The following is a 26759-nucleotide window of genomic DNA, read 5'->3' as shown; positions in this document are numbered from 1 at the left end:
AAAATAGGAGAAAGCAGTCCTTGAGATGGGGAAATCAGCTCTGGGGTTCTCAGCACAGGAAAAAAATGGACTTCTTGAAGCAGATTCAGAGGAGGGTCATGAAGACGATTAAAGTGCTGGAGCACCTCTTCTATGAAGACAGCTCCAAAAAGAGCTATGGCTGTTCACCCTGAAGTGGAGAAGGACCTGAGCAAATCATATAGCACCTTCCAGTATGTAAAGGGGGCCCATAAGAAAGTGACAAACCTTTTAGCAAGGCCTGTTGCAACAGGAAAAATGATAATGATTTCAATAAAGAGGACATTCAAATTATATATAAGGAAGAAATTTTTTTACAGTGCAGGTGTGGTGAATGCCCCATCTGTGGAGACGTTCAAGGCCAGGTTGGATGAGGCTCGAGAGGAACCTGATCTGGTTGTAGATGTCTCTGCTCATAGCAGGGGTATTGGACTGGAAGGCCTTTAAAGCTTCCTTCCAGCGCAAACCATTCTACGAGTCTATGGAAAGCGGAGTTCGGGGTGTTTTGAGCAGAGCCGTGTCTCGGTGACTCCCAGGGGGGCGAGAGCCGGGAGCGCCGCTCGCCTGCCTCTCGTTGGGGTGAGGACATCATCTGGTGGTCACACGGCATCATCTAGTGGTCACACAGGCCCCTCGCACCGCGCCGTGCGGGAACACGGGAGACCGCTTCTCTCTCGGGAACTGTAATTGCCACATTTCCCTTTAAGGTGGGAGTGGAGAGGAGGGAAACCTGCGCAGGGACCTGCTGGAGGGCCCCCAGGGGTCCCTGGCTACTGAGACCCAGGTGGGAATTGGCCATTCCCTGACACTGTTAGGAAGCATCCCATTCCTCACCTCATTTCTCAAAGGAAGAACAGCTAAGTGGATGGTGGAGGGAAAAAACACTGTGTATTTTGCCAAACACTGACATATAATTTTCTAACCTTCTCCTTTTACCCCCTGGGGCCAAGTAGGCCTTGGGTATAAACATCAACCCCCTTTCCATGTGTACCATAGTTAAAACTTTCTAGGTCGCTTTTCTAGTGTTCATAGAAGATGCCTGTAGAGATTGAACAAAATCATTATTCTGCAAGAAAAGAGCAGAATACAAACTCAATGAACTCACCTCACTGATTTCCTCTACTTTAAATCTTAAAAAAAAGAGGGTGCAAAATTTTCCATTTCCCTCCAAGAGTGTACTCTTGCAGCCTTGCCAGGGTGGAGTGCACTTCCGATTGTTATCTGAGTGTGAGTCAGTGCCTTTCTTGAGCAATTCAACCTTCAACTTTGCATTTCCAGGGATTTTAATGTTTGCTTTAAAAATAAAAGCAAAATAAAATAAACTCTTCCAACCCTGATATTTTGGTACTATTATATTTACTCCAGCTGAATCTTAACTTCATCAGAGTACAGTTCTTCCTGTGGGATTTAGCTAATGTTTGCAAAACACTTGATTTATGATGAGCTGTTGAAAATCATGTTCAGGGCTGCTATACAGTTGAGGGTCTGCTGTGCTTTCGGTATTATTGTTGCGAGGCCATTTCTTACCTTAAAGACCCTTTGACAGTTTTCCTTCCCCCCATCCCCACAGTCTTGCTTCCCAGTTTTCCCCAGTAGATTTGTAGAACTTGCTTGGCAAGCACTTGTATCACAGCATTATCAAGAAGCAGAGACCAAGTTTATTTTCCTGCACTTGGTGCTGGTTTGGTGACATCCTATTCATTACACATCTGTGGTGTTTATTTTCCCTCTCAGGGTGCAGTGCTTTGTGTTCATTAATCCCAAATGTTTCCCAGTTTCCTTCAGTCCCTGTTGCTCTCGTGTCCTCAGGCTTCAGTACATGTTGCTTCTCTTCTCCTGTGGCCCTTTAAGTTGCAATGTCACCCCTAAATACTGTGGGACAATGCTAGACAGACCTTATCCATCAGAGGCATGTGAAGGAGAAAATTCATATTAAGTCAATTTAGAAAACTTCCAGCCACCATAAGCCTTGGCTTGGCTCCCAAGTTGTGAAGGGAAGCAAGATGGAGAGCTGGGAGAAGTACATTTCCAAAAAACCCTAAGAGAATTCCCACACCTGGAAAAGTCAAGCATGTTTCAGCACGAGGAGAGTGCTGACTATAGATATTGGCAAGGATGTGCAGATGTGAAACAGGTTAATGTAAGAGGTGAGCTGAAACAGGCATCTGCCAGCAGGAAACCACCTTACTAACTGTTGTTTTTGCCTCCTGTGGCAGGTGATGGACAGCTCAATGCCCCTGATTGGGGAGCACATAGAAGAGGACAGACAACTTATAGCTGATCTTGTCGTTTCCAAAATGACTCAGCTTGTCGTCACTGCTGGATCTACACCGTCACCACTGAGGCCTTGGGTATGAATGAATACAGACCTTGTGACCAAGTTATTTCCCTGAATTTCTTTCTTTCTCTCTCCTCACTGAGTATGTCAGGCAGTCAGACATCTCAGAGAGTTGAACAGTCCCACATGGGCATGTGTTTGACAGACACTCCTGCTCTTCCAAAGAAGCCTCTCACAAGCTCTTTGAAGTGGGCACCCCTAAGGAACATCTCTCTCCTATACTCTCCTTTCAGATAAATATGGCATCACACCAGTAGCATGTCCAAGCATGAAGACATTCTGACTTGCTAAATTCATTGATTCACATTGAAGACAGGCATTTTTAGAGGTACTTCAAATACCCAGTTCCATTTCTGTCTAACACCCTCAGGAGATGTTTCATTCTTCAGGACAGGTTTCTGTTCTTTGAAGAACAGAAAGTGGCAATCTCCAGCAAGACTTGCTCCATTCCTTACTGCAGTTTCTTCTTCAGAGATGCCCTTTGCCACCTTCATCAGGGGGAGGCTTTACTAAAGCTGAACTTATGTAAGAACTGTTACTTTTGCATTTAAACTGACTCCTTAGTTCTTCTTGTGTACATCCACTTTGAGTATCAAATGCATCAACTTTAACTGCCCCATTTCCCAGGGCAGTTCCATATAAATGAAACACCTCAGAACATAACCTGAGTATCCAGGTGTACTTGCTACGCCTCTTTCAGTATCTAACAGAGAGCCAAGTGTGAAGGTTTGAGGACAACAAATCTGTATGACAGAAGAGACAAGAGAGTAAAAAGGTTGAGGGACAAAACTGATTGCAACACACTTGTACAATTTTCGTTTCCACTTGAGACAAAAAAAGTGGGAGAAGGCACTTTATGGTGCTCTGCCTTTGTCATATGACAATCCACTCCAGATAAACCAGGTCCCACCATGAAAGGTATTCAGGGCAACTCCAAATTTTAGCTAGAGTGAAGGAGTAAACATTTAATAGACACTGAACATGCTTTGAGGCAGGGAAAGTGGTACAGAAGAGATAGCATTTACAAAGTGGAATCAAGAATTACTTGAAGTAGCCAAGATATAGAGTGTATGAACTAAGTGTAAAGGGCAAACCAACAGAAACTGAGAACATGGACAGGTGCATCTGTTTTCCGTGTCTGTAATATACTGGTGCAGAATTGGATTATATTAGAGCAAACCTAAATTAAGGCAAAAACAAGAACAAAAAAAATCTTGAAGGGATAGGATGTCAAAGAGAAGAGTCAAATAAGAAAAGGGTCTTCATTGGGAATAAAACCTAGAAATACCTGTATAAATAATCAAGAAAATTAAACCCACAAATATGTTAACTAGAATGTTTTACTGTAGAAGAAGAGCTTGGTGCCACAAACATCATAAAAATTGTACATGTTACATTACTAACGTAATGTTATAACAGTTAGAAGTGGCCAGAGAGAAACAATTAAATATGAGGCTGGTGATATACAGAACTAGAGCTACAGATAAAGACTTCCACAGAAGGAATACAAAGAATGCACAGAATTGACAGAGATGGAAAAGTAGCAAGTCACAACAATGTGAGACTTCAGCTATCAAGAAACAAGTCAAATGTCACAATGGGACAGCAATTCGGAGGGAGGTAAAAACACCTTGACTTTGTCATAAGAAACATCCAGGTACAAATTCAGATAGTGAGTGTGTACTATTAGATTTAATGTCCAAGGGACAAATGTGATATCAAAAAGTAAGGGTATGACACAGGCATGAGAAAAGAAAATTAATCAACTCCTTAGTAGTAAAACTGTATAGATGCTATTAGAGAGACCACAGTTTTCCAGAATGCATATATACATTTCTGATCTGCTCCTGAACCAAGAATGGGAGAAATAAACTTACAGCGTTCAATGACAAAAAGGACATTTAAGACAAATGGGAAAAAAAATCTTTCAAATTTGGAAATCTGACATTTAAGAAGACCTTTATGTGGCGTCATATAAGTAATAAAAGGAAACATAGAAAGGACAGAAATTAATTTTGAGGAGCAAATAGAGAAAAGAATGAAACAAGTTGAGTTCATCAGAAAATGGAACCCTACCAAATAATTGGTGCACTCTAAGGATCATCAAAGTTAAGGGAGGAAAAGAAGACAAGAGGGACTGCGTTGTGACTCTAATAAATGTAATTGCTGAAAGTGGGGAACTTCTTTACCTCGTTATAGTTTTTCCTGATTTTTGTGATCAGAATGACACAGAAAAGAACAAAAACAGTTATTATATCAGTGATAACTGATATTTTTAAAAAATTATTAAGCCCCCAACTCCAGATGGGCACATCCAGTGAACTGAATCTGGGAAGTGACTAAGCTGCCAAAAATCCTGTGCAATATCATTAGAAATAGTTACTGCTCCAGAGGACTGGTGTACAACAAATACAAAATATGTGGTTTGAAAGCTGGAAGAGTAATGTAGAAAAATTTAGACAAGTCAGAGACTCTATGAATTATCTCAAATGATAATTTAAAGAAGAATACAGAAGAATAAATAAATCAGCAGAAACCACAGCTAAGGGCATTTACCACATGATTTTCTTGTGAAAAAGCAAAAATGTCCCATTAATTTCCTTTTGATTCCTTTCCTTTCATTTCTTTGGGAATTCTTTCATGAAGTGGTAGATAACAGGCAATCAGTCAGAATGATGTAGCTAGTCAAAAAGCCTTATGGAAGGTAACAGACAGGCTATTAAAAAAAACATGGAGGGGCTAAAAGGTAAAATTTCATTGTGTAGCAGAAGCTGACCTCAGATATAGATGTTAGAGATTTTAATTCTGGCAAACAGTTAGCGGAGGAGATACTTCAAGGATACTGAGCCTGGCCATGTTGATAAAAGGGTTGGTTGAGCCCAGGACAGGACCTAAGATGTTTATGGCAAGTTTGCTTTCACGCCTTCAGCATGAAACCTGATCTCATGGCTACACTGTGGTTCTGTCCTTGCCTCTCTGACCCACCACCAGACTTTCCCTTCTCTGTTCCTCTTCCAAAGGCAGAAGACCTTGGGCTGGCCCTCATCCCTTCATCTCTCAGCCTCGAAACCCTGTTTTGTCTTTATCTCTGAGATGCCTTGGTTGACTGTAGGGAGAGGCTATAGAGGTGATTATGAGATCCAATTCCTTTTCTTTGCCTGGTCTAATCAAGACATCTCACAGCATTAGAACAGTTAATTTCCATCAGCACCAAGGCAAGGTTTAGTTCCCGAGCTATGTAGGACTAGAAACCATGAATGGAAAATTCCCAGATTTTCTTTTCCCATCTGTTTGCGAGTCCCAGATAAACAGTGCAAAAGATGGACTGGCAACTTCATCACATTAATGTTAGTCAGTTAAAACTAATTTCAATGTTTCCATCTATGAAGCATTTCTTCCCATTTCCAGAATCACTTAGCTCATTCTCCTGACCTTTCAGGAGCCTTGAAGACCCTTTTATCATGATGTTCTGCATGTAAATAATCCAGCATGTACCAGCCTATCTGTCTCCAGCTTCCCTGGTTTTCATAAACAATTTGGTGCAATAGGTTTACTCAGACTGTTGTTAACTTTGGACCAGCTCTTTGTGCAGCAGCTCTGTGTTGCTTAATCTGTTTATTAAAATATCTGTCAAAAAGACTAAACAGCAAGAGAGAAGAAAGAGCAGATGGCACCAAATTATTTGCATTAGTCAGAACCAGGGATGGCAGTGAAGAACATCTGACAGAACTATGTATGTTCAGTCACCACAACAGGAAATGAAACTCCATATGGAAGACTGAAGGGTAAGCTAAGCTGGGGGTAGAGAGAGGGAGAGCATAAACAATGTGCAGAACTTTCAAGTGGCACTAGCCATTCCCTTGAGAAATCCTTTGTCACATACAGGCTAATGAAAACCATGGCTCAGCCTATGGTTGTGTTGACAAGGGAAAAGCAGGAAATTAGCATGCAGGAAAAATGAACTGGTAATGTATACAGAGAACCCAGATATTTCTTCATCTGGAAAAATGTAAGCAGCGCCATCTCTGGCATCTGCAGGAGAAATTACAAAGCTGGGAAAGAGAAGTTGGTGATGAAAAGAATTAGGGGCTTGGAAATATTCCCATGGAGGGACTGGAGGGATTCTAAAGTCTCTTGGCTTTAGAAAGGAGGTGAATGAGAGAGAAGGCAGTGAAGGTTTACAAAATAATGAATGGCCTAGCATGGGTAAGTTGTGAGAACTAGTCTCAAAACCCAGAAGAAAGCAATGGAGATAAGAAATGGGAAAGATGGCAAGGCTGAAAGTTGAGCAAGACTCAAAGGGTCTGGATGTAAATATCAAAACAAAATATCTGGAACTGTTGCAAAGACTTTGTGGAGCAGATAACAAGCTTCATGTTTCAGGGCTGAAGCTGGCCCATACTTATTAGCAATCAAGAGGAGACCCCTAAGGGTACAGAGATGATTACTCCACAGACATTTCCACGGTTCATCCCTTCTTCCTTCAGAACATCTGGTCCTGGCAACTGTCCAAAATGGGAGATGGGACTAAGAGAACCCCTCGGGCCAGATACATTTGGTAATTCCTGATTGCCTAAAAAACATTCTAAATTGTAACTTCATTGTTATTCCCTGTGAGCAAACAACTTCTGAGCTTGTTTTTACTCACCTCTCCATGTTAGTCCCATGAGATTTTACCAGCCAGATGCTGCATGTGTGTGAATGTGTATTTAAGGAACACTTCATGATTCTACAGTTCCTGTATTACCTCAGGGCTTCTCTTTGGGGACTCTGTATTAACTGGATTGACTTTTTTTCCTCTAGCCTCCACAAGTTCAGCCTGTGTCAATGAAATCTCAGACTGGACCTCCACTTGGACAACTGTCACAACCACGGCCTCCTCCGCAAGGTACAGTTCTCTGATTCCCATGACAATGATGACTCCTATCAGTTTGCCTTCTAAATAAAAGGTATCAGGATAAAGGTTTCGCTCATTTTCCAGTTCATTTTCACTCATTTTCCATTTGCTGCCAAGCAGGCAGCAAATTCAGTGTACTATTAAAGCAGATACTATTATATTCCACAGCAGCTCTAAAATGGGATCATTTTCCATCTAAAATGGGATGGAAATTTGATATAGATCCAGTTGACACCACTGGTAGGACTTGGCTTAGCAAAACAAGGCCACTTGAACTGGCACTGAAGCAGGATTCTGGGCACAGAGTATGTTGTGTTTGCACAAAGCTGTGCACCTGCAAATGTTGAGAAGTGATGAGAAGATGCTAGTGTTGTCAGGCTTGGAACAGACATCACTGTTGCAATTCCAGGATCCTTGATTCATCTGTCCAGGAGTTCCCATCTCAGCAAGAGCACACCCCCAGCTCTTCCTGGCAGGTTTGACTTATGTGGCTTGGTCAGACCAACAGGTTTGGCTTATTGTCCTGATGTACACTGAGGTGGTGAAGCACAGGGCTGCCCTGTGGGTAGCCAGATCACACCAACCACTCACAATTCACATAAGTGATTAGACCCTCATTATTGGCACCTTCCCTTCCTTCCTCCATTTCAAACTTCTACCAAATTAACATCCTTCTTTAATTATCTTTTCTGTCACAGTTTTGCTGCATCCAAAACTTAGCATTTCTGATACCAAACACATCTACGTAATCTCGGCATTCCATACCATTACTGACATGAACTGTTGGCCTTGCAGGATACTACTCCCCATCTGTCTCCAGTACCCCCTTTCAATTCTCTGTAAAACTTTTTCTCACATAACTCTCCTGACCACCTGTAAAATCCAACCAGACCTCACAACACTATCTGCAGCTTTTGTCAGGGTCTCACAGTAGTATCTGTCACGTTCAGCAATTTGTCACATCATGTCCAATTGTTTTCCACATCCTCTTCAGTTCTGAGAGTCTTTTACCAAAGCAACTGAAGGCACCTGGTGATGGTTCTGGAACAGAGGTACAGATAGTGATAGGATGGAGTGTCTCACATCAAACTGCTGGCCCTTGAAGGGACTGCTTGGCCCAAACCAGCAGGGTCAGCTTACATTTCCCACAGAGCTGGCTCTCCAGAGACTCTTCCTTCCCCGAGCAGGAAGTGCCCACCAAGCATAAGAAACACCAGATACATGAAGGGCAAGGCAGGTTGAAGTGACTCCCTTTGGAGAGAGTGGAGGGACTTTTTTTTAGTGCTGAAGAAGATAGAGAACTGGACAACTCCAGAGAAGAGGGCATGACACCAATTTTAGGCCTATAAAAGAAGATTTGCCATATTCTTCTCCATGAAGCTACTCTGAAGAGTGTCTCCTGTTAGCAAACCCATCCTTCCATAGAGATGTTCTGTGCTTGTTGCCCACCACATGCTTTTCCTCACGTTTATGTCTACATGCCCCTTTCAGGTGGACCGCGCCAGCCACAAGGATCTCAGCCTCCACGAACAAACGCACCCCCACAGCAGCGGCTGTCTCCTCAAGGACAGCAGCCCCAGAGTCCCCAGTCCACTTCCCCTCAGCAGCAAAGGTCACCTGGATCTCCACAGCAAGTCCGATCAGCAACTGGGTCCTCTCCAGTCCAGGCCTCCAAGGCAGGCGCATTCCCTCCACAGCAGCCTAGGCCTCCTGCCCAAGGCCGGGCTCCCAGCCAGCCGAGCCCCACAGAAGTGTCCAAGCAGCAAACCACCCCACACCCACACCTGAAGTAAGTGCTCTGAAAAACTGCTAGTGTCTGTAGATGTTAGAAAAAGGCTGCCCAGAAAGTACCCTGAGCTGACACGGAGAGCGTATCATGTGTTGTCAGGCAGCAGTTCCCAGGGACAAAGGCCTGCACAACTGTGAGTAACTTCCGAGGTTAATGTGTATCCCATTGTCAGGAAGAACAGGTTGTATTTGACATCACTAAGATTTCACACGCTTCCTCTTGTTCATGCGCTCACTGTTAATTGTGTGCTCCACCGTGGCCGTATCAACACAGCCAATGCCTTCCCAGCAGGGTGTATACTCCTTACAGGCTGCAAACAGCACAAGATTGGCCAGAAAGCTCAACAGGAGTTATTCCTTCACTATTTCCTAAGTGCAGGAGCCATAGATGTTCTTTTTGCATTTGGTAGCAAAAAGGCAGGGGAGACAGGTGGAAGTGAAAGTGGTCCTATTCATGGATATAAAATTCCAGATAGTGACTCTATGGGGAAGCCCTTTTCTGGAGCAGAGCACACTGCTGAACTATTGTGGATCTTTGGAAGCAGCTTTTACTGTCACCCTTTGTGGAGAATATCTAGCTGGCACCATGGCAGGAAAACTGACCAAAAAAAAAGTCTGATGCTGACAAGAAAGTTAACACAAGCAAATTAGTATGAATAGGCCAGAACAAAACATAGGCTAGGAATGAGAAGACAATTTCTGAGAATGAGAGAAGTGATGTTCTAGAACAGGCTTTCAGTGATCATGTTTACACTATCAAGGCAAACTAAAAGAGGTGTACTTAAGGATCAAAATGTTGGTGCTAAGGATGCAGTTACCACACTATACATATTTCAGATACTTTTCCCAGTCTGGTTTTGTGCTGGATACCTATTACTGATCAGAAGAAACTAAGCATGGTAGCAGGGAAAATTGGGACATTTACGTCAAAAGCACAGTCCTGATCTGAACTTGACCACTAGCAGATACACAGCCAGAAGGGGCAGTGTGGTCAACTCCAAGACCTGCATTAGAGAGTTGACAGTCAGTGCAGACAGGCTGGGGAGGGCAGGAGACAACACACACTGCAGGGGATCTGGATACCAATTTACCCAGCCTCTGGTGCTCTCACAGCTGGAAGGCCAAGACCACCATTCCTGGTAAGGCTGACGAGAGACAGGTTACCCCTAATATTAATCCATTCTTCTGTTGTAGTAGTGAAATTACAAGGATTTCTCACAACAGCTTCACCAAATGGCAATTGCACACTTCCAGTCAGATGTTTTCATCAACACTTAACCAATTTGGACTGAGCCACTTTGCCCATGCCCCATTCTGTCCCACCTCCCCCATTCCTGGATGTCTTAGCACATGGATACTTTCTGTGCCAACCTCTCCTTTTATCCTTGTATTTGTCTGTGTGATGAAACACAAAGCATGAGTAACCAGCTTTGAATTCTCACCTTCTCCTGCTGAGACTGAACTCTGTTTTCCCTTTCAGCAAATCGCAATCACTGACAAACAGCTTCAGCGTATCTGAGTCATCTCAGCGAGGAAATGCCACTGAAGATGAAGCAAAAGCTGAGACCATCCGCAACCTGAGGAAATCATTTGCTAGCCTGTTTTCTGATTAACAGTCCTGCAGCTGGATTTGTGCTTTTGTCAGCCCTCACTCTACATTATGTCATACCTGATGTCATCCTGGAATATATTCAATGAACGCAGCGATTTACAACTAACACCTGGGTAAAGGGAATTTAGAAAACTATAGTTGTTTTAATACAAAGAAAATATTTGAATAACAGTCTGAAAAGTGACTGTATAAAAGTGTCACTATTTCCTTGGGTTTTGTGCATAATCAGAATCATATCTGTTCAAATGACTGAGTTGTAAAGCAAATTTTACTCTGACTAACCCCTGTGGAGTCAACACAGTTATGACAGTGCAAACTGGGTTTTATTTTGATTTATATATAGTCAATACAATTGTTAACTTCCAATTACTGAATTCTTGTTAAGGTCAAGCTAAAACAATTTGGCTTCTTTTAGAAACACATGTGCAGAGTCAAGAATAAGTATTCATTGACCGACAAAGTGAGCATGCTTGAGCATCCAGTGAACTGTGGAATTTCATTATACCAACTTCATAAAAGGTCACTTTTCAGAGCAAAACTACGTTCAAGATAAATGCAGTACCAGACATCAGTAAGCACCAAAGATCACACAAGCAGGTCAGCCAGACGGACTGCTGCTTTGTTCCAGATCATTCTGCTCATAGCAGATAAAACATCTCTGTTTCATGCCTGGCATTTATGTCCCCTGTGTGTGATTCCCAAGTTCTGAGAGAAAAACATCATGTTCTAACCCTGTAGCCTTAGCTCAAAAATAACCTAAGAAATGGGTCTTCCACACAAACAACAATTTCTTCCCCTGCCCCTGAAAACATCCAAGTTCACATTCACAGTTCACACAAATTCCAGACAAAATCCAGCTAAACTCCCAGTACTTTGGTGACTTGGTCACATCTGGCTGTGTATGTCCCTCAGGAACATGCTTAATTAATAGCAGAGCTGATGAAGTGCACATAGTTGTGTGCTGAGTGTTCCATAATACTGAATGGACAGAGAGATGGAGTGAAATCCTGTCTCCCCCCTTGAATTCCCACTGACTTTGCTGGGGTGAATGCAAAATGAACACAAGGTGACAAACTTGCAACACAACTGGAAAATTATACTTCACAAATAAGATGACCTGGGTCCTTCATGAGACACCAGCCACAGGAGGGCATATATGGGATTGTCCCAAGCAGATAACAATCAGTATTAGTTCTCCTTGACCACTCCCAAGAACTATTCCTCTAAAGACGGAGATGGACCTTTGCTGGTGTGCTTTTTCCCTCTAAGCCTGCAACACTGAACAAAGTTGTGTCTGTGCACATATACTGGCGCTGGGACATGACAAACCCCACAAAATCTGTGTTCATGATTGAAAAAGCTCACTCTGGGTAAATCCACGTATTTATAGCTATTTATACCAGCTGAGAGTCTATCCCTTGCACCCTGGGAGGTCTGTTTAGAACACACCTAATGCAGGTGCCAGTCCTCATCCCACCTCCTCAACATAGTTTTGAAGCTAGACTTGTCTTTGTGCTTCCCTTGGCACACATCTTCACCAGGATGATACTTAGGAATGCCCAGGGACGTTAGTTTAGTTAAAAAAATATTAGAGTCAACGGCCCAGATCTTTGCTGTCACTTAAACAAGGAGATCCCCAAAGCAGCAAAAGCAACAGCTGCATTTGCCATCATGGATCGTATGATTCACTGGTGGGAATAAAGCCAAACAAGGAAATCCTTCCTGCATAGCACCTGTAATGAATATCTAAATCCAATGAAGTCATCTGGACCTTGTATGACCCATCCCTGAGCAGGCCTTTGCACATATAATGGCAAGCAACAGCATAGCTTTTCCAGATTGGAAGTCCCTCAAGAGACTCATCTGGATCAATGATTTATACCTCAAGTTCAGTATTACAGAACCACCTTATTCTCTGATGGTTTGTCTTCTGTTTTGTTTTCCTCAGTTCTGTGCTGTCCTTCAGGGTTTGATAAGCAGCTTACAATGTAGCATCATAAATATATGTCATCATCTGAGAAAAAAAAAAAACAACAGTCCCTGCTGTTTTGCAGTCTCCAGGAGCAATAAGAGTGAGAAATGGCCTTGAGCAAGCAGTGTCCCACTGGCAAGAGAAGCAGATTAACAGGCTTCACTTTATGGAGAAGAGGTAAAACAACCCTGGCAGGAGAGTATTTCCTTCTGTAACACATCTCTCAGCATGGTTTGTGCCTTTCCTTACTAAATGGTCACCAGAGATGACGAGACAGAAGTGAAAGTTTACTGCAAGAATCCTCAATTGCTTTATCCCCTGAAACTCCATGATTCCCTCACCAACACAACATAAACAAAAAAGGAATGGTGACTAGTACAACATGGCCCCATAAATCGACAGGAGTTCATCGCTGAAAGTGCAACAGCTGGGTCATCTGCTGAGGCTGTATTTGAAGACAGCAGGGCTGTCCTCTGACAGACCAAAGGAACAGGATAGCACTGTCAGCTTTGATACCAAGCAGTGACTCAATCTCTTCATTTGCCCACAGCTCCCAGCTGTTACCTTCCAAGGGACAAGCAAACAGAATTGCATCTCACCACCTGGCTTTAAGTTGCAACATCAAGTACAAACAACAGGCACTTTCAGCTTAATTCAGTTAGTCCATAGTTCCTGAAAAAGCACCTTCAGTTCTATTCACAGAAAGGCTTTAAACCACTGAGTTGATTTTCAAAGTTGGAATGATGAAAATCTGTTGCGTCCTGTAACTGTCCCAACAGTGCACTTCCAGTCTACAGCCATGATGTTCACATACTAGATGTGGCTAGCAGGAGATTCACAAATCCATTATCCCATTTTCAAGTTATTGCCTTTGATGCTGGCCTTCTACTCCAAAATCCCTACACCCTAGAAAAAGAGGGGTATTTTCGTTTTATGTGAATGGGAAACTATATAACTTGCGTATACCCAAGAGACATTTAGGTACCTAAATACAACAGCAGGGGCAGTAAGAAAACAACAGAAAAAACTGGTGAAGAGAAGCTACATTTAAATCACAGGGCACACAAGCCCCACAGCACACCTTGGGATCTTTCTCACACAGATGTGAAAACTGAACACCTGGTCAAAGCTTCTTTTGTCCTATTTGCTTCAATTTTTTCACATGGAAGTCAGGAAACATGAGTAGGCTGGTGTTTGGGTCCAGCTCAAGAAGTAGCTGGGACACAGCAACAACACCCAACCATATCCACCAGCTAGAAAATTAGTTTACATTTTGCTGTTTGGTTACAAACTGAAGAACACCTTGACTTTCTTGTCATAGCCAGGTGTGGTATTTCAAGAGGAATGGAACACACATTCCCAGGCAAGCTAAGGTCCAGAAGAACAGCAATCCTACTTGTAAACGCAGTGGTATTTTACAGTCTTCCACTAATCACAAGCAGGTACATAAGACCTTACACCTTGTGCATGGGCTTAAAGCTTCATTAATAAGATAAAATAATATACAGAAAAGGATAATAGTTCCTTATTTCCAAGTGACTCAGTAGCAACCTTTACAGTGCTAGGTACTGATAAATAGTACAGGCAAGGAATGCTCATCTTAAGGCATTTCATCTTTTGTGATTTCTCTTTTATCATTTGCAACAGCAATGACACACACACTTGACTTAGGAGCTGGCAGATAAACAAAGCAAGCAGCTAGTTTTCAAGTATTTCCTCTGTTTTGCCTTCTAATTTTATACTGTTGGTCCTGAGATACTCACCTCATACCCTGTTTTATGAATAACAGGAACTCCTCTCTAAGGAACTTTACAGTTCCAGCTAAGTCAGGTCTCCTAATCTTTAGCTCACAACACCTCTTCTAGAATGTGAGGGACAACAGAAAAAGGGAAGGAATATCTTCAGGTCACGTAGTGGGGCATGTGTAAAAGGGCTGAGTTCATTACTTCAAAAACAAACATTTCAATGACAAAATCCAGGATAAACTGAACCTCTGGCATCAGCCTGGCAGAAGTATGACTTTGAAGTTGTCTTCATGGCAAAGAGGGCACAATTCCAGAGCAGCATATGGCTTGCCAGCAGGGCAAACCATGTGACTGTCATCAAGGCATTGGCAATGCAAGTACCATTGGCACCACAAAATTAACTTCTCACATGCATTATGTGATCACTGTTCCCAGAAATAGCTTGGGAAAAAAGGAAAAGGGTAAGTTACAAATTATTTTATCAGTTGAAGCTCTGTAACCTTATCTGAGTATTATTTATCCACTGCTGAAGCACTCATCACAAGGACAAAATGGCACAAGACCAATACAGTGTAGACTTCCCTTTTTTATAGTCAGCTGAATATAAAGAATAATCAGGAATATAAAGAATTTCTGCAAACTCTAAGAGATCTGACTATACATTTCACTGGTGAAAATGCTTTTGGAACAAGGCAATTCAACCATTGATGGCAAATGTTAAAAGTTAAAAAAAAAGTTACTTTAAAAGTCTTGGTAAAACTATCTCTGCGAAGTAGAAAAGGAAGAAAGAAGCAATACAACTTTTGACAGCAAAATAAAGTATTATATTTTACTTCCACTGGCAAAACTCCCTGACCTTACTGAAGTCAGCTGATTTTATACAAAACAAGAAGATGAACCACTGAAATCTCACCTGAAAAAGCACATAAGTATTACTGATTAAATAGCTTGTATTTAACAGGAAATGTCATTCCATTTCCACAGCTGGAATTTCCAAAAAGTTTTAGAAAATAATATCAGTTGTCACAACAGTCATTAGTACCATTCACATTTATAGAAACACTGAGATCAATCATCTTAAAAAATGCGTAAGAAATTAAAAGTTCTAGCAAAGTTTAGTCATTACAGTCTTCCTTTATTTGAGCTCCAGCATCACCTTGCAGGTTTTATCAGGAAACTTTAACAGTGGTCTTGTTAGCTGCTCATTAGTTAATAAGACAACACTTGAAAGGTGCTTAGAACATGCTATGACACATTTTCTTTTGGCAAGATATCATCTGATACTTAAGTAGTGGAATTAAATGGAATTTACTGAAGTCACAATTCATTCTGCTTCTCATGTTGTTGTGATCCCATTTCCACTGCAACCAGGTCAACCTATTTAATTCTTTAAGTATGTCAGATAGAGAGAAAAGATGCATTTTCGCACTACTTTTAGTTCAAACACAGTAAATGCTGTCACGTACTACAGATCCTTATTTGCAAAGTCAAGGAAAAAGTCAAAAGTTTTGCTGCCGATTCTTTGTAAAATTGCTCTGCTTCTGCTTAGACTTCTGAGTTGCACTGTAGCATGACTTTACTCAATTGTTTGTAAAATGAATTGTGTTCTAATATTTCCATTGTAAAGAAAATCCCTTTGCTGTATTCTTTGTGCATTAAGTAACAATACAAAAATGCTTTTTACCTAATAAAATATTAAAGGAAAAAGGAAACAACACCTTTAAAAATTTCCATGAACACACATCTACCATAACAGTGGCAGAATCCTGTTCTATGTGATAACGTTTTGTTAATAAAGATTATTAATTAGCCAGGTAAATTTTAAACAAAACCTTGCATCCTGGCAATTCAGTAAAACTCTCCAAATAAGACAAACAACTAGAGGGTTTGTATTTAAAGTGCTCTTTATCTGATGCAGTAAGGATTTGGCTGGTATTCTGGTCTCTAAGTAGCACTTCACAGACAATTAAGGGCAAGGAGGGGGGGCAGCAGAACAAATTGCTCTAAGTCATAGCTCTTTGAGGAACACACCTTAAGTGCCAGGTGGTACAGCACTACCAGAGCACAAAACAAACCCAGCCTCTGTGGTTGGGACATCACCATGCACGCATGTTCTTGACACAGTCTGAAGGCAGATGTTAGTGCCTGGGATTTGCAATCTCCTGCAGTTAGAAAGCAAGCTCAGCGACTACAAAACTCCCTGCAAGAAAAAGCAGCAATCAAATGAACGCACGGCGAATGTCCATGGGGCGGCCCCGGCTGGGTCGAGGTGGAAACCTGTCACTGGGACCAGCTCGTCCTGGAAGCGTTGGGTTGGCTCCAGGCAGGGAGCCAATTGGGTCAAAATGTGGTCTGAATGGAGGAAACTGACCCGGTGCTTCTCCCTGGCCAGGAATGAGTGAGTTAATTGGGTCTCCAACGTATGGAAGTGTTGGTCTCTCATCATATTCTCCCCCAATGATCATTGGGGGATATATTGGATTTGATGGGAATGGGTTGGGTGGAAAGGGATTAGGATAGAATGTGTTGGGATGAAAGGGGATTGGATGAGGTATAGGGGGCAGAAGCATCATGTGCCTCCATCTCAGGGCCTCCTTCTTCTGTTTCAACTTTTTCTTGTACAGCTGCAGACAGAAAAAAAAAAAAAGGCATTTTAAAGCTCTCTAAGTGTTCCAGCTTCAGCAACTGCATTCAGTTTTACAGCACTTCTCAAAAAAGTGCTCCTCACCAGTCTGAAAACCCAGAGCAGCAATTCCCTTGCCTGCCAGAGACCAGGCACAGCACCCTTGCAAGATCTCTAACCCCCAGTTTGAGCATGCACCATGTAACTTGTTGATGCTCCTTTCCACTAGTCTGACCAACATGCATACACAGAACACCACACTTTTAAGCTAAACTTTAACTCAAAGTTACTGCCTCCCAAAGTCTATACTTAATTCTCAAACTAAGACTGACCTCAGAAAGATTACATAAAAAAGCCACCTACTTCTTTCCAGTCTGTGTCACGAGGCCTTGCAATAGGATCTAAAAGGAGAAGCAAAGAATTAAGAAAAGCAACATATCTTGTGCCACAGATACCTGCAGTTTATCAGAATTCAAAGAATAATCAAGATACGAAAAACACTTGTGGTCAATATATCTTTTTCTGAAGATAATGGATCTTAAAAAATATAAAGCTCCAGGTCCATTTGAAAGGTAATGTACTTGCACACCCATTCCATGTAAAGCATCATTTCCAAATGTTAAATAGAGAAAATTAAATAGAGAAATCCCAAAAACATTATCTTTGCCTTCTGACAGCACTTCCCTTGATTACCTTTGTTTCTTTACTCTCTTGTGAGAAATTGAAGCAGGAATATATCTCCCCTCTACTTCCTAATATCTGCAGTAGCCAATACACTGAGGTAACAGAGGAAACAGATGAAAACAAGGAAAGCCTGCACCACACACATGGGAAGTACCATGTGGAGCACCAGTAGCAGCTCAGAAGATTGCCAACCATTTTCCTTGGCTGAGAACTCTGCATCCACCTAAATCTCTGACCTGACCAACTGTACTGAGTAGTATCATAAACAACTGCATTCACTCACAGTGTTTCAATATCATTATTGGTTGCCTGAGGAGACTCTTATCAGAACCTGTCAGAACTAATCCCTCTGTTAACATGAGAATGTAATCAGAAAAAGATGTGCCTCGACATCACCTCGGAAATCCCGCAGATACATGAACCTCCAGAGAAGCTGGTCATTGGAAGCTGTGTAGAGATCACGGCAAACAGCGGAGAGAGAGATGAGGGAACGGACATCCAGAAGTCTGAAAATCCGAAGCTTGAGCTCAAGAGGAAGGACCACTAACCCAAACACATCTGGCAAGTTCAAAGCTACAGAAAGGAGAAAGAAGGTTCAGAAAAAATAGAGTAAACTCAACATCACTTAGGCAGTGCTTCTATCTCTAAAGACCCTAAAAGAAAGAAAGAACATTATAATCTTTCTCTTACATCTCTTTGATGCCTGAGCTACATCACTTTTCTGAGCAACCTACTGTGATGTGACTCTTTGCAAAAGAGCTCTCTTGCAACTCTAACTACGCTTGTGAGGTGCACAAAATAGGGCAAATGACGTTTTATACTGAGCATTATGCCTAAGAAACATACCACACACCAAATAATGCTTAGAGGCTATAGAGCTAAAAAAACAAGTAAAGAAGAAAAAGACCTCCCCAATTTCATGAGCCTGCAAAGAATACAAATATAAGAGCACATGCTTCACCTAAAATCTTCACACACTGAGTCTAGAGCGAATTCCATTGTCTTCAGAATACAAAGCTGGGATCTTTTATTGCAGTAACTATGCAGAAAAAGCTTGGCTTCCTACTGCTTCACAAACACCACCTGGGGTACCTCCTACCATCCTTTCCAAGCCCCCAACAACCAGTTCCTAGCAAGATCATTCCTGAGGTCAGACTTCCAAACATAATGCTAAACTATTTTTTCTGTTTCGACAAAGAAACAGACCAAAACTACAGAACTACTGCTACAAAATTTTCATGGTAGGATTTCCTCATCATTATGCATGTTAAACAGCCACTCCATTTCTATCCCTGAAGTGAGACTAGAGCAATCAAAAATTAAAACCAGAATTATATTATCATTTTCTGAGTTACAAGGATTTATATGATTTCTTTAAAAGGTATATTTTACTTTATGCTTACTGTTTATACACCTATCACTGAACAACTTTTTCTAACACTCTTCCTTCAAGGCTTTAGATTGAGACTCCCTTCCTTCCATCCTCAAAAATTAAGTACCATCTCTAATTGTTAATATTTTCTCTCACCTTGTCGGGCAGCAGCCAGGAGAGAGTAAACCAGCTGGTCTTTAAATAGACGGGATAATTTCTGAAGGTCTTTGTAAACACCTGCAACCTTCTCTATCAAAGAAGAGAGGGAAAAAGCTTAACTTCAAGAGGTTATAATGCAAAAATTACATAAAAATTACAGCTTTCTTATTAGCACAACTTTAATCTGCTTTTGATCTTGATGTGAGCAGCTCTGCAGCTAGAGTGTAATTATCCTGCAACAAGTCAGTCACTGATAAACTAGAAACCAGTTCCATGACTGGGCTAAGCTTTTCCTTCGGCCTTAAAAGGCACAGTCAAGGGAAAGACTTCAGTTCTCTGGAAACAAACTGACTCTCAAGCTCTCAGAGCTTCCTTTGTCAAATTTCAAAGTTCCTGCCTAACATACATCTATGTTCTAAAAGCCTGCAACCTTCATTTCTCTGACAGAAGTATTCTTCCATTCTGTTCTCTGAAGAAAGAGGAGCAAGAAGACTTTACTGTTATACTGGACACATTTCAGCACTCAGTTCTTCTACAACCTTTCAATAAGACTTGTACATCAGGGACTACACAGAACACAGGAAATTGAGCCAGCCTGGACTGCCAAGAAGGCAACTCATATCCTTCAGAGAATGTAAGGATGCTCAGGTCTGTGCTCACAAAGATCCCCATGGATCTGCCCTTCTCTCCTCCCTCACCTTAGTTTTTCCTCTAGTTTTGGCACTCTGGAGAAACCTATGTGGTCAGCACATGTTTTCTGACAAAAAGAATTTAACAACTACAGTGCCACAACAAGAGTGTACCAGCCTCTGAAGTCCTGAGCTGCCAGGCAGAAAGGGGCTATCACCCAGCACTGCCCCAGAGATTCACACATATGCCTAGGACCTCATAAAAAACAGGCTTATGAGCCAAAGCATAAACTGAGATTTGGAAGGCTCTTTCCTTATATTGTTAATCCAAGAAATCCAATTTGTGCTAACAACAAAGTGTGAGTAAATGGCTACACCCTGAACTCCTTTCACCACAAAGTTATGACTAACCTAAATGGTAACCACATTTTTATTCTTTTTTGCTATTCTGTACTTATTTGGTGCTCTGCTAAAGCATATTCTTACCCATTGTGCCTCTTCTTTACTTTTCAGTTTACTACTATGAGATCATAGTTCAGGCATACCTGGGTCCTGAAAGCAGACAAAGGACGATGGCAATAGCTGGATTCTCTTAACACTTTTAATCTCTTCATTGATTTTCAGTGTTGCTACAAATATAAGAAAGACCTTTCAGAATTTAAAACACAGAGACAACAAAGACCACTTCATCACTGAAGTAATACATAGTCTGGAAGTTGTAAGTCTTGCAAAAAAAACATAAAAGAAGCCAAAACACTGTAGCTGAAGCAAATCTACTTCCTTCATGTCTGGCAATGTGTACCAAAGTTCCTATGAAATGAAACGACAAACATTTTTCTACAATATTGCAATGAAAATGCCAGTGGAATCTCCTAAGGATTAATCTGTTACAACAAGAGGGAAAGAAACAGTTAACAGAGAGACTGGAAATGCCAAGAGTATTCAGCAACAGGAAGTGGCATCTCCTGCACCTCAGCAACCCAATTAATAAAGGTGCAGTACAAAACACACAAAAGCACACTTAAGTTTTCTCTTCCTAAACAATGGCGATACTTAGGAATGTGCATCCAGGATGAAGACTTGACTGACTTACCATTAATAGCAATAAAATCTCCCAGAGGCACACAAGTCAAACCAGCAGAACCTTCTCCACAAAGGGGATGTGTGTACTGTAGCTTATAAACACCATTCCCTCTCCATTTCTCTGGCATAGAGACTACCTTGGCTTCTATCCCCTACAAACGTAAAGAGGTAACAAACACGCTGTCATACTGTTGCAATGTACCAATGCTGAGGGCGAGAAAAGGATTAGAAGTTTGGAAATGGCAGAATGATGCTCGCAATTCGACTCCTGGGTCAGTCCGAATGACACAGTGATTATGAATATGTATGATTTTTCACATTTTTCGCAAAACTAACAGCAAATCCAAGTGAAGTTCAGTAATTTCTGTCCTGATAGGAACAAACATTCAGTGAGCACTCACACCTATTTCTTTGTGACACATCCCTCATTCTGTCATCCATTTCAGCACTCTGAAAACTCCTGGACATAATTAATTTTCTGCACAAAAAGGAAAAAAAAAAAAAAAAAAAAAAAAAAAAAAAAAAAAAAAAAAAAAAAGCGCTTTTGCACCTTTTCTGTGAACTTCCAGTATCCGACAGGGCTTTAAGAATCATAGTCTGAAGTTAGTTAGAAAACCTGAGTCAACTAACAGGTTGGCTGTCAATTTCATAATGAAATTGCTCAGATGGAATATCAGAGATATTGATGCAGATACAATGTAACAACAGGTAAAATGCCATAAACAGACTTTATTCCCAGTGGCAAATGTATTCTTTACATAGTATTTCAAATTTTGGGGATGCAATGAACTTAACAGATTTATTTAATTTGTATTGGTCAACCAGACACCCACATGTGCCTAGTCAGCCTCACTGCAAGAAAAAAGATGAGAATTTAAACACCTGCCTGAGACCAAGTCTCTTTCTCCATGTTCAGCCACGTATTAATAAACATTAAATGTAAAGGGAAAAAGTGAACCCATACATTTTACAGATGTACTGCCACAGGTGCTCAAGTATGATACCTCTATGGATTAGTAAAACCAAAGCCCAACTTGACACTTAGTTGAATATGGAATTAGAGACAGTTTTTTGGCAGACCTAGGCCTCATTAAGCACCACCTAACAGGATATCATTAAGATGACACCTACACTTAAGGCAGCATTTTGGGGAAGTGCTACAACCTAATCTGCACATGCTCTATAGTATAAGGCAGAAGCAGGAGGTTCACCTGAGTCCCAGTGAGGCTGAGGACCAAAAAAAACCACAGGGACAGGCCTCTTCTTCCACACCTAAAAGCTGCTCCAGTCTTTAGCCTGAAGCCTTTCTGTTTAGGGAAATTAGAGAAGCAGATCCTTCAGCAGTCCCTGCAGCCAACTGACATGTACAAAGGCAGAAGCAGATCCTCAGATGCACCTTGTATATTCCACAGCTTCCCACAATGACCCAGGGATTTCTGTTTGGTGCTCCACCTACCTACCTGAGGTACATAGCCTGTCTCCATCATGAGAAGATGAAGCAGAACAATCAAGGCATCAGTGGCAGTGGTACACTCAGCAGAAAGGTAGAGCATCTCTAAGGAATGGGGTATTTCACCATCAGCAGCTTCACTGCACAGCATCGGTTCGGAGGGATAGGAACCTGAACCTTCTTCCAGGTCAGCATCCTCTGGAACTAATCCAGAAGGAAATTCTAGGCTGGATCCTGCCTTCAGGGGAAAGCAAAACATACTTTTGTTCAGAAAATTACACCTCTATATATATCAACATTCTACATCTGCTTATTCCAGCCTGATTTTGCATACAAATTGTACAAATCCATTACAACTCCATTTTCTAGCATTCCAGATGGGGATTGGGATTAAACATGTACCCTTTGGATTTTTTAATCTTTATAATGTCAACCCCTCATGAAAGGGTCTATCATTTTATTGCATATACTAACTGAAGACAAAGGGATCATAATATATTAAACCTTCATCGGAATTTTTGCAACATACACAGGAATAATTTAATCACTAGAGTATCACCATATATTTGAACCTAGCCAATTTGCATGGCAAATAACCAAAATAGTAACTTGGGCTGCCAACAAGCACAACAAGCCTAAACGGCAGTGAGGAAAATAAAATCAATCAATGGAGGGCACCTGCTGCCACCTAAGGAAGACTGTGGCTTCACTGTAGCTCCCTTTCTTCTAAATCATGGCATGTTATTAATTAACTGACAAAACTACACACAGACACATTATTTTAAAAAAGCAGAATGAAAACTGTAAGCAGATTTACCTAACATAGGGGTCAGGAAAGAGGGGGGGGGAAAGAGCCTGTCTCCAACACCGCCTGTTGCATCTGCTCCTATCTAGAATCAGGTCCTCAAAAAGACAGCACTGAGGCAAGTAAGAAACACAATCCTTACTTCCTTAAGTGCATGCTCCAGCAAAAACATTTACTCCTGTAAACCTGAAACACTTTGGGCCCTCTGAACTAGCTTCCGTGCCACAGTAACATACAATGAATAGAGACAAATTTCCATTCAAATAACTAAGCATGTATCAGGTAAGTATAAGGAGCCAAATATTCTCAAGAAATTCACTCCTATATAACACAGCAACTGACACAACAGGATACCTTCTTTTTTTTGTGTTGTGCTGTACAGGAAAATTCTCATGCACTTACCCTTCCATCACTCTCTTGAACTTCCAGCTGAGCCTTCTCATTGTCAGATTGCTCATTCTGCCCTTCTTCTCTTGGACTGTTGGCCTGCCTTTTGTTGGGGGTCAAGGTGGACGGCTCATGACCATTCTGAAGTGAGGGAGGAGAAGGAGGAGGAGGTAGGCTGGGTTGTCCATCTGGCTCTTCCAGTAACAAGCATATCAAATCACCAGAAACAATCCCATATGAAGCTAAGGTCTTCTGATCCTCTGTGAGAGCATCTTTTCTGTTCAATGTTATTGAAAACGTGGTATCAGAACTGCAAAATAATTTAAAAAAAAAAGTAAGCAAATATGGTTGGCTGCACCTGGATAGCCACACACTCAAGATGGCAACTGGTGCTACAGTGTACTTGACCTGGTGGTGATTGGTCAAAGATTGGACTTGATGATCTTGTCCAGCCTAAAGGATTCTATGATTCTACAACTAGAAATGCATAATGCATATTACAATAGTACTGTGCCATGGAGCTTAATCCATTATTAATTATCCATATGTTAAAGAAATAGTGGGAAAAGAGATTATATGAAATTATTTCCCCCATGTTTCTCACCAAGTAAACTTTAAGTTGTCGTGGCTGCTCGGTAAATAACACTTCATTTACAGAAATGGCTCATAAAACAGTTATGAAGGAAAGCACACAAGTGCTCTTCAAAACAGAAGATACAACAGCTAGAAAAAGAAGATCTAAATAAACTACTGCCTCGGATTATTTAAAAATAAATAGTGTTGAAGACTCAACCAACTTGCTTTCTCAGCAAGCTAAACATTAATTTCAATGATCAGCGGGTGTCCTATAGAATGCTAGCTGCAAATGAGGGTAAGAAGAAGAGATGCTTCAGGCCAAAAAAACCCAGAAACGAAACTGGTTAGCAGGGAAGCAGCTACCCAGTAGCAGCTATAAAATACACCCACTGCGGCAAGACAAGCAGAACTTCAGATTTCTCCTGCCCACACTGCTGCGTGAATCACCAGTGAAACAGCAGCACGTCGGACCTAATTAAAGGTTTCTGCCACAAGCCCTTCAGCCAACATCAGAAAACGCTCCCCTTTTACAGTGATTCACTTTCCTACGGAGGATGCCGTGAGTTCTTCACAGATAAAATGTTTACGAAACTTAAACCGAGACTCCCCAGGAAGCCTGACACGAGTGTAAAACTGAGACCCTACAGCATTTAGTAACTTAAGCGCCGCGCGGAAATCCCGGTCAGCTCTGACCATGCTGCAATCCGCATTTCGCAGCTGAGCGCTCCCGAGGTTTTGTTTTCCCGCTCCGCAGTCCCAGGCGCTGCAGGAGCCCGGGCAGCGGGCCCCGCGGGCCGGGTACAGCGGCCAGGCCGGCCGGCGTCGATCCCCGCGATGCGCCCCGGGCCCGCGCGGTGCCGCCGCCGCAGCGCCGCGCCCGCCCCGCAGGGGGCAGCACCGCGGCCCCGGCGCCCGGGGCAGACCGCTCCCCCCGCACCGCGTGGTACGGCCCGGCCGGCCCGGGCCGCGCGCGGTCGGCACGGCCTCCCCCCCAGCACCCCTCGCGATGGTTCGCTCCGCTCGCTACCTGTACCCCCAGGCGGGCAGCAGGGCCAGGCGCAGCTGCGCGCGCAGCTCCCCCAGCGTTGGCTCCGCCCCCTGCACCTCCAGGGCCGCCGTTCGCTTCTGCAGCCGTACGCGGAGCTTCATGGCGGCGGCGGCGGGACCGGGGGAGGTCTCCGTACCCACCTCGCGCCCCGAGCGGGCCCCGCCGAGCAGCGGCGGCGGGGAAGGTGGCGGCGGGGCGCGGGCGCAAAGGCTGCCGGGCCGGGCCGGGCCGTTGTTTTGGTTGTCACGGCACCGCCTCAGCCCGGCCCCGCCCCGGGGCTGGCGGCACGCCCCCGATCGCTGTCTCTGCGTGCCGCGCTGTGGCCCGGCCGCCATCGATGATTGGGCGCTCGGCTGCGCGGGGAGGAGCCGCCCCCGCAGGCGGCGCCGGGGCCGCCATTGCTGCGCGTGTGACGCCGCCGCTGCTCCCGCGTGTCTCCATTTCTCCGTTCCTCCTCAGCCTCGTACCCTGAGTTGGATAAGCCACTGGCGGCAGCGATTCCTGCGCTCGGGCTGCCTGACGCCACGTGGCGAGGGTGGTAGGGCCTCTGCCCTCCTCAGTGTAACACCGGGCCAGGTGACGTTCTGTAGGCAAAACTGCCGGGGAGAGCCTGGCTGGGTGTTAAACTGCTGGCGAGAGTGGAAATGCACAGAGGGAAAGGCTGAAGGACAGTGTTGCCCCGAGAGTGTTTAGTTTTATGAAGGAACCCCATTTTTCTAGACCAGACTGCTGAGTTGTCACCTCAGAGATAGTGCTACAACAGCTTTGAGCAAATAATCTCGACCAAAGTATGAAGTGGTACAAACTGAACTTTACTGATTTCAGTTCCCTTCACCTGTCATAGTCGGGGAAAAAAACGCTTTCCCGCCTCTTATCTGGATATGCACATTTGGAATGAGTATAATGTTGACTGGGGGATAATATAAAAGGCAGGGGTTTTTTTCAAGTTTTCACTTTGTTTAATGAAGTCCATAGATTTTTCAAAAGCAATAAATTCACAGGTAACTTAGAACAGTGCATATTCTCCAATCATCTTGGTTTTCTAACGATAAAACTTGGCTTGCATCATGTTTCTCCATACAAAGAATAACACAGGAAAACTGGGGTACTTTCTAGGAGTATAATACTAAAATAATAAGTGAAATCACAAGGCCTAGCTTACACAGCTACCAACAAGTACAACTGCTTATTAGGGCCCTATTCACAGTGTTTTTCCATGTAGGAACAGCCCTGCTGTCTTCTTTCAGCACCTAGGAGCCCAACAGAAAAAGGGGACTTGAAACTTAAAAAACCTCTTTATTCTGGGCTGCAGGTGAACTCTCCTTAATGCATCTGATTATGACCATGCAAACCATCCAATTCTTTTTAGAGCTGGCTGTCAGAGACGTCTCAAACTGAAGGGCAGCCATCCTCTGGTTTCAGCATGTCAGTAAATTCCTCAGTGGAAAGGAGAGCCTTGTACTGAAGATGATGAAAGAGGCTGCTGAGCTGGAACACCACTTGCAGGACAAGGGAAGAGCTGATGCTCATTACAGTCAGCTTGGTGTAACTTACCAGCTCTTCCACGACAAAC

At 42.8% G+C, this 26759-nt stretch overlaps 2 protein-coding genes and 1 pseudogene across 4 annotated transcripts in view; 2 read left to right on the top strand and 1 right to left on the bottom strand.

The window, feature by feature from the left end:
* SYN3 (synapsin III) overlaps window positions 1-11356 on the top strand; it is a 184693-nt gene extending 173337 nt beyond the window's left edge. For both annotated transcript variants that reach the window (XM_066183998.1, XM_066183999.1), the window contains 4 exons: window positions 2235-2369; window positions 7160-7244; window positions 8745-9042; window positions 10522-11356. In XM_066183998.1, coding sequence (XP_066040095.1) covers window positions 2235-2369; window positions 7160-7244; window positions 8745-9042; window positions 10522-10654 — 651 coding nt within the window. In that variant the 3' untranslated portion in view covers window positions 10655-11356. The remainder of the gene's footprint in view (window positions 1-2234; window positions 2370-7159; window positions 7245-8744; window positions 9043-10521) is intronic.
* A 3815-nt stretch (window positions 11357-15171) lies between these two features.
* Window positions 15172-25414, bottom strand: FBXO7 (F-box protein 7). Of its 2 annotated transcripts, none has more exons than XM_066184000.1 (9): window positions 25166-25414; window positions 23578-23872; window positions 22381-22608; window positions 20931-21072; window positions 20383-20466; window positions 19206-19298; window positions 18074-18250; window positions 17357-17394; window positions 15172-16994 (listed from the first exon to the last, which is right to left on the bottom strand). In XM_066184000.1, exons 1-9 carry the CDS (start codon window positions 25285-25287, stop codon window positions 16590-16592), a joined length of 1584 nt encoding a protein of 527 aa, XP_066040097.1. In that variant the 5' UTR covers window positions 25288-25414; the 3' UTR covers window positions 15172-16589. The 2 variants fall into 2 exon arrangements, with proteins under 2 accessions (XP_066040097.1, XP_066040098.1); XM_066184001.1 differs by lacking the exon at window positions 25166-25414 and adding an exon at window positions 24832-24872.
* The window catches only part of LOC136290346 (BPI fold-containing family C protein-like), a 25501-nt pseudogene continuing 24027 nt past the window's right edge, over window positions 25286-26759 (top strand).

The sequence above is a fragment of the Chamaea fasciata genome, unplaced genomic scaffold (genome assembly GCF_029207755.1).
Source record: "Chamaea fasciata isolate MVZ Bird 193981 ecotype frontalis unplaced genomic scaffold, bChaFas1.0.hap1 SCAF_5, whole genome shotgun sequence".
Lineage (NCBI taxonomy): Eukaryota > Metazoa > Chordata > Aves > Passeriformes > Sylviidae > Chamaea > Chamaea fasciata.
Note: the sequence above shows the minus strand (reverse complement) of the source record. Positions and strands in the feature narration are given on the sequence as shown.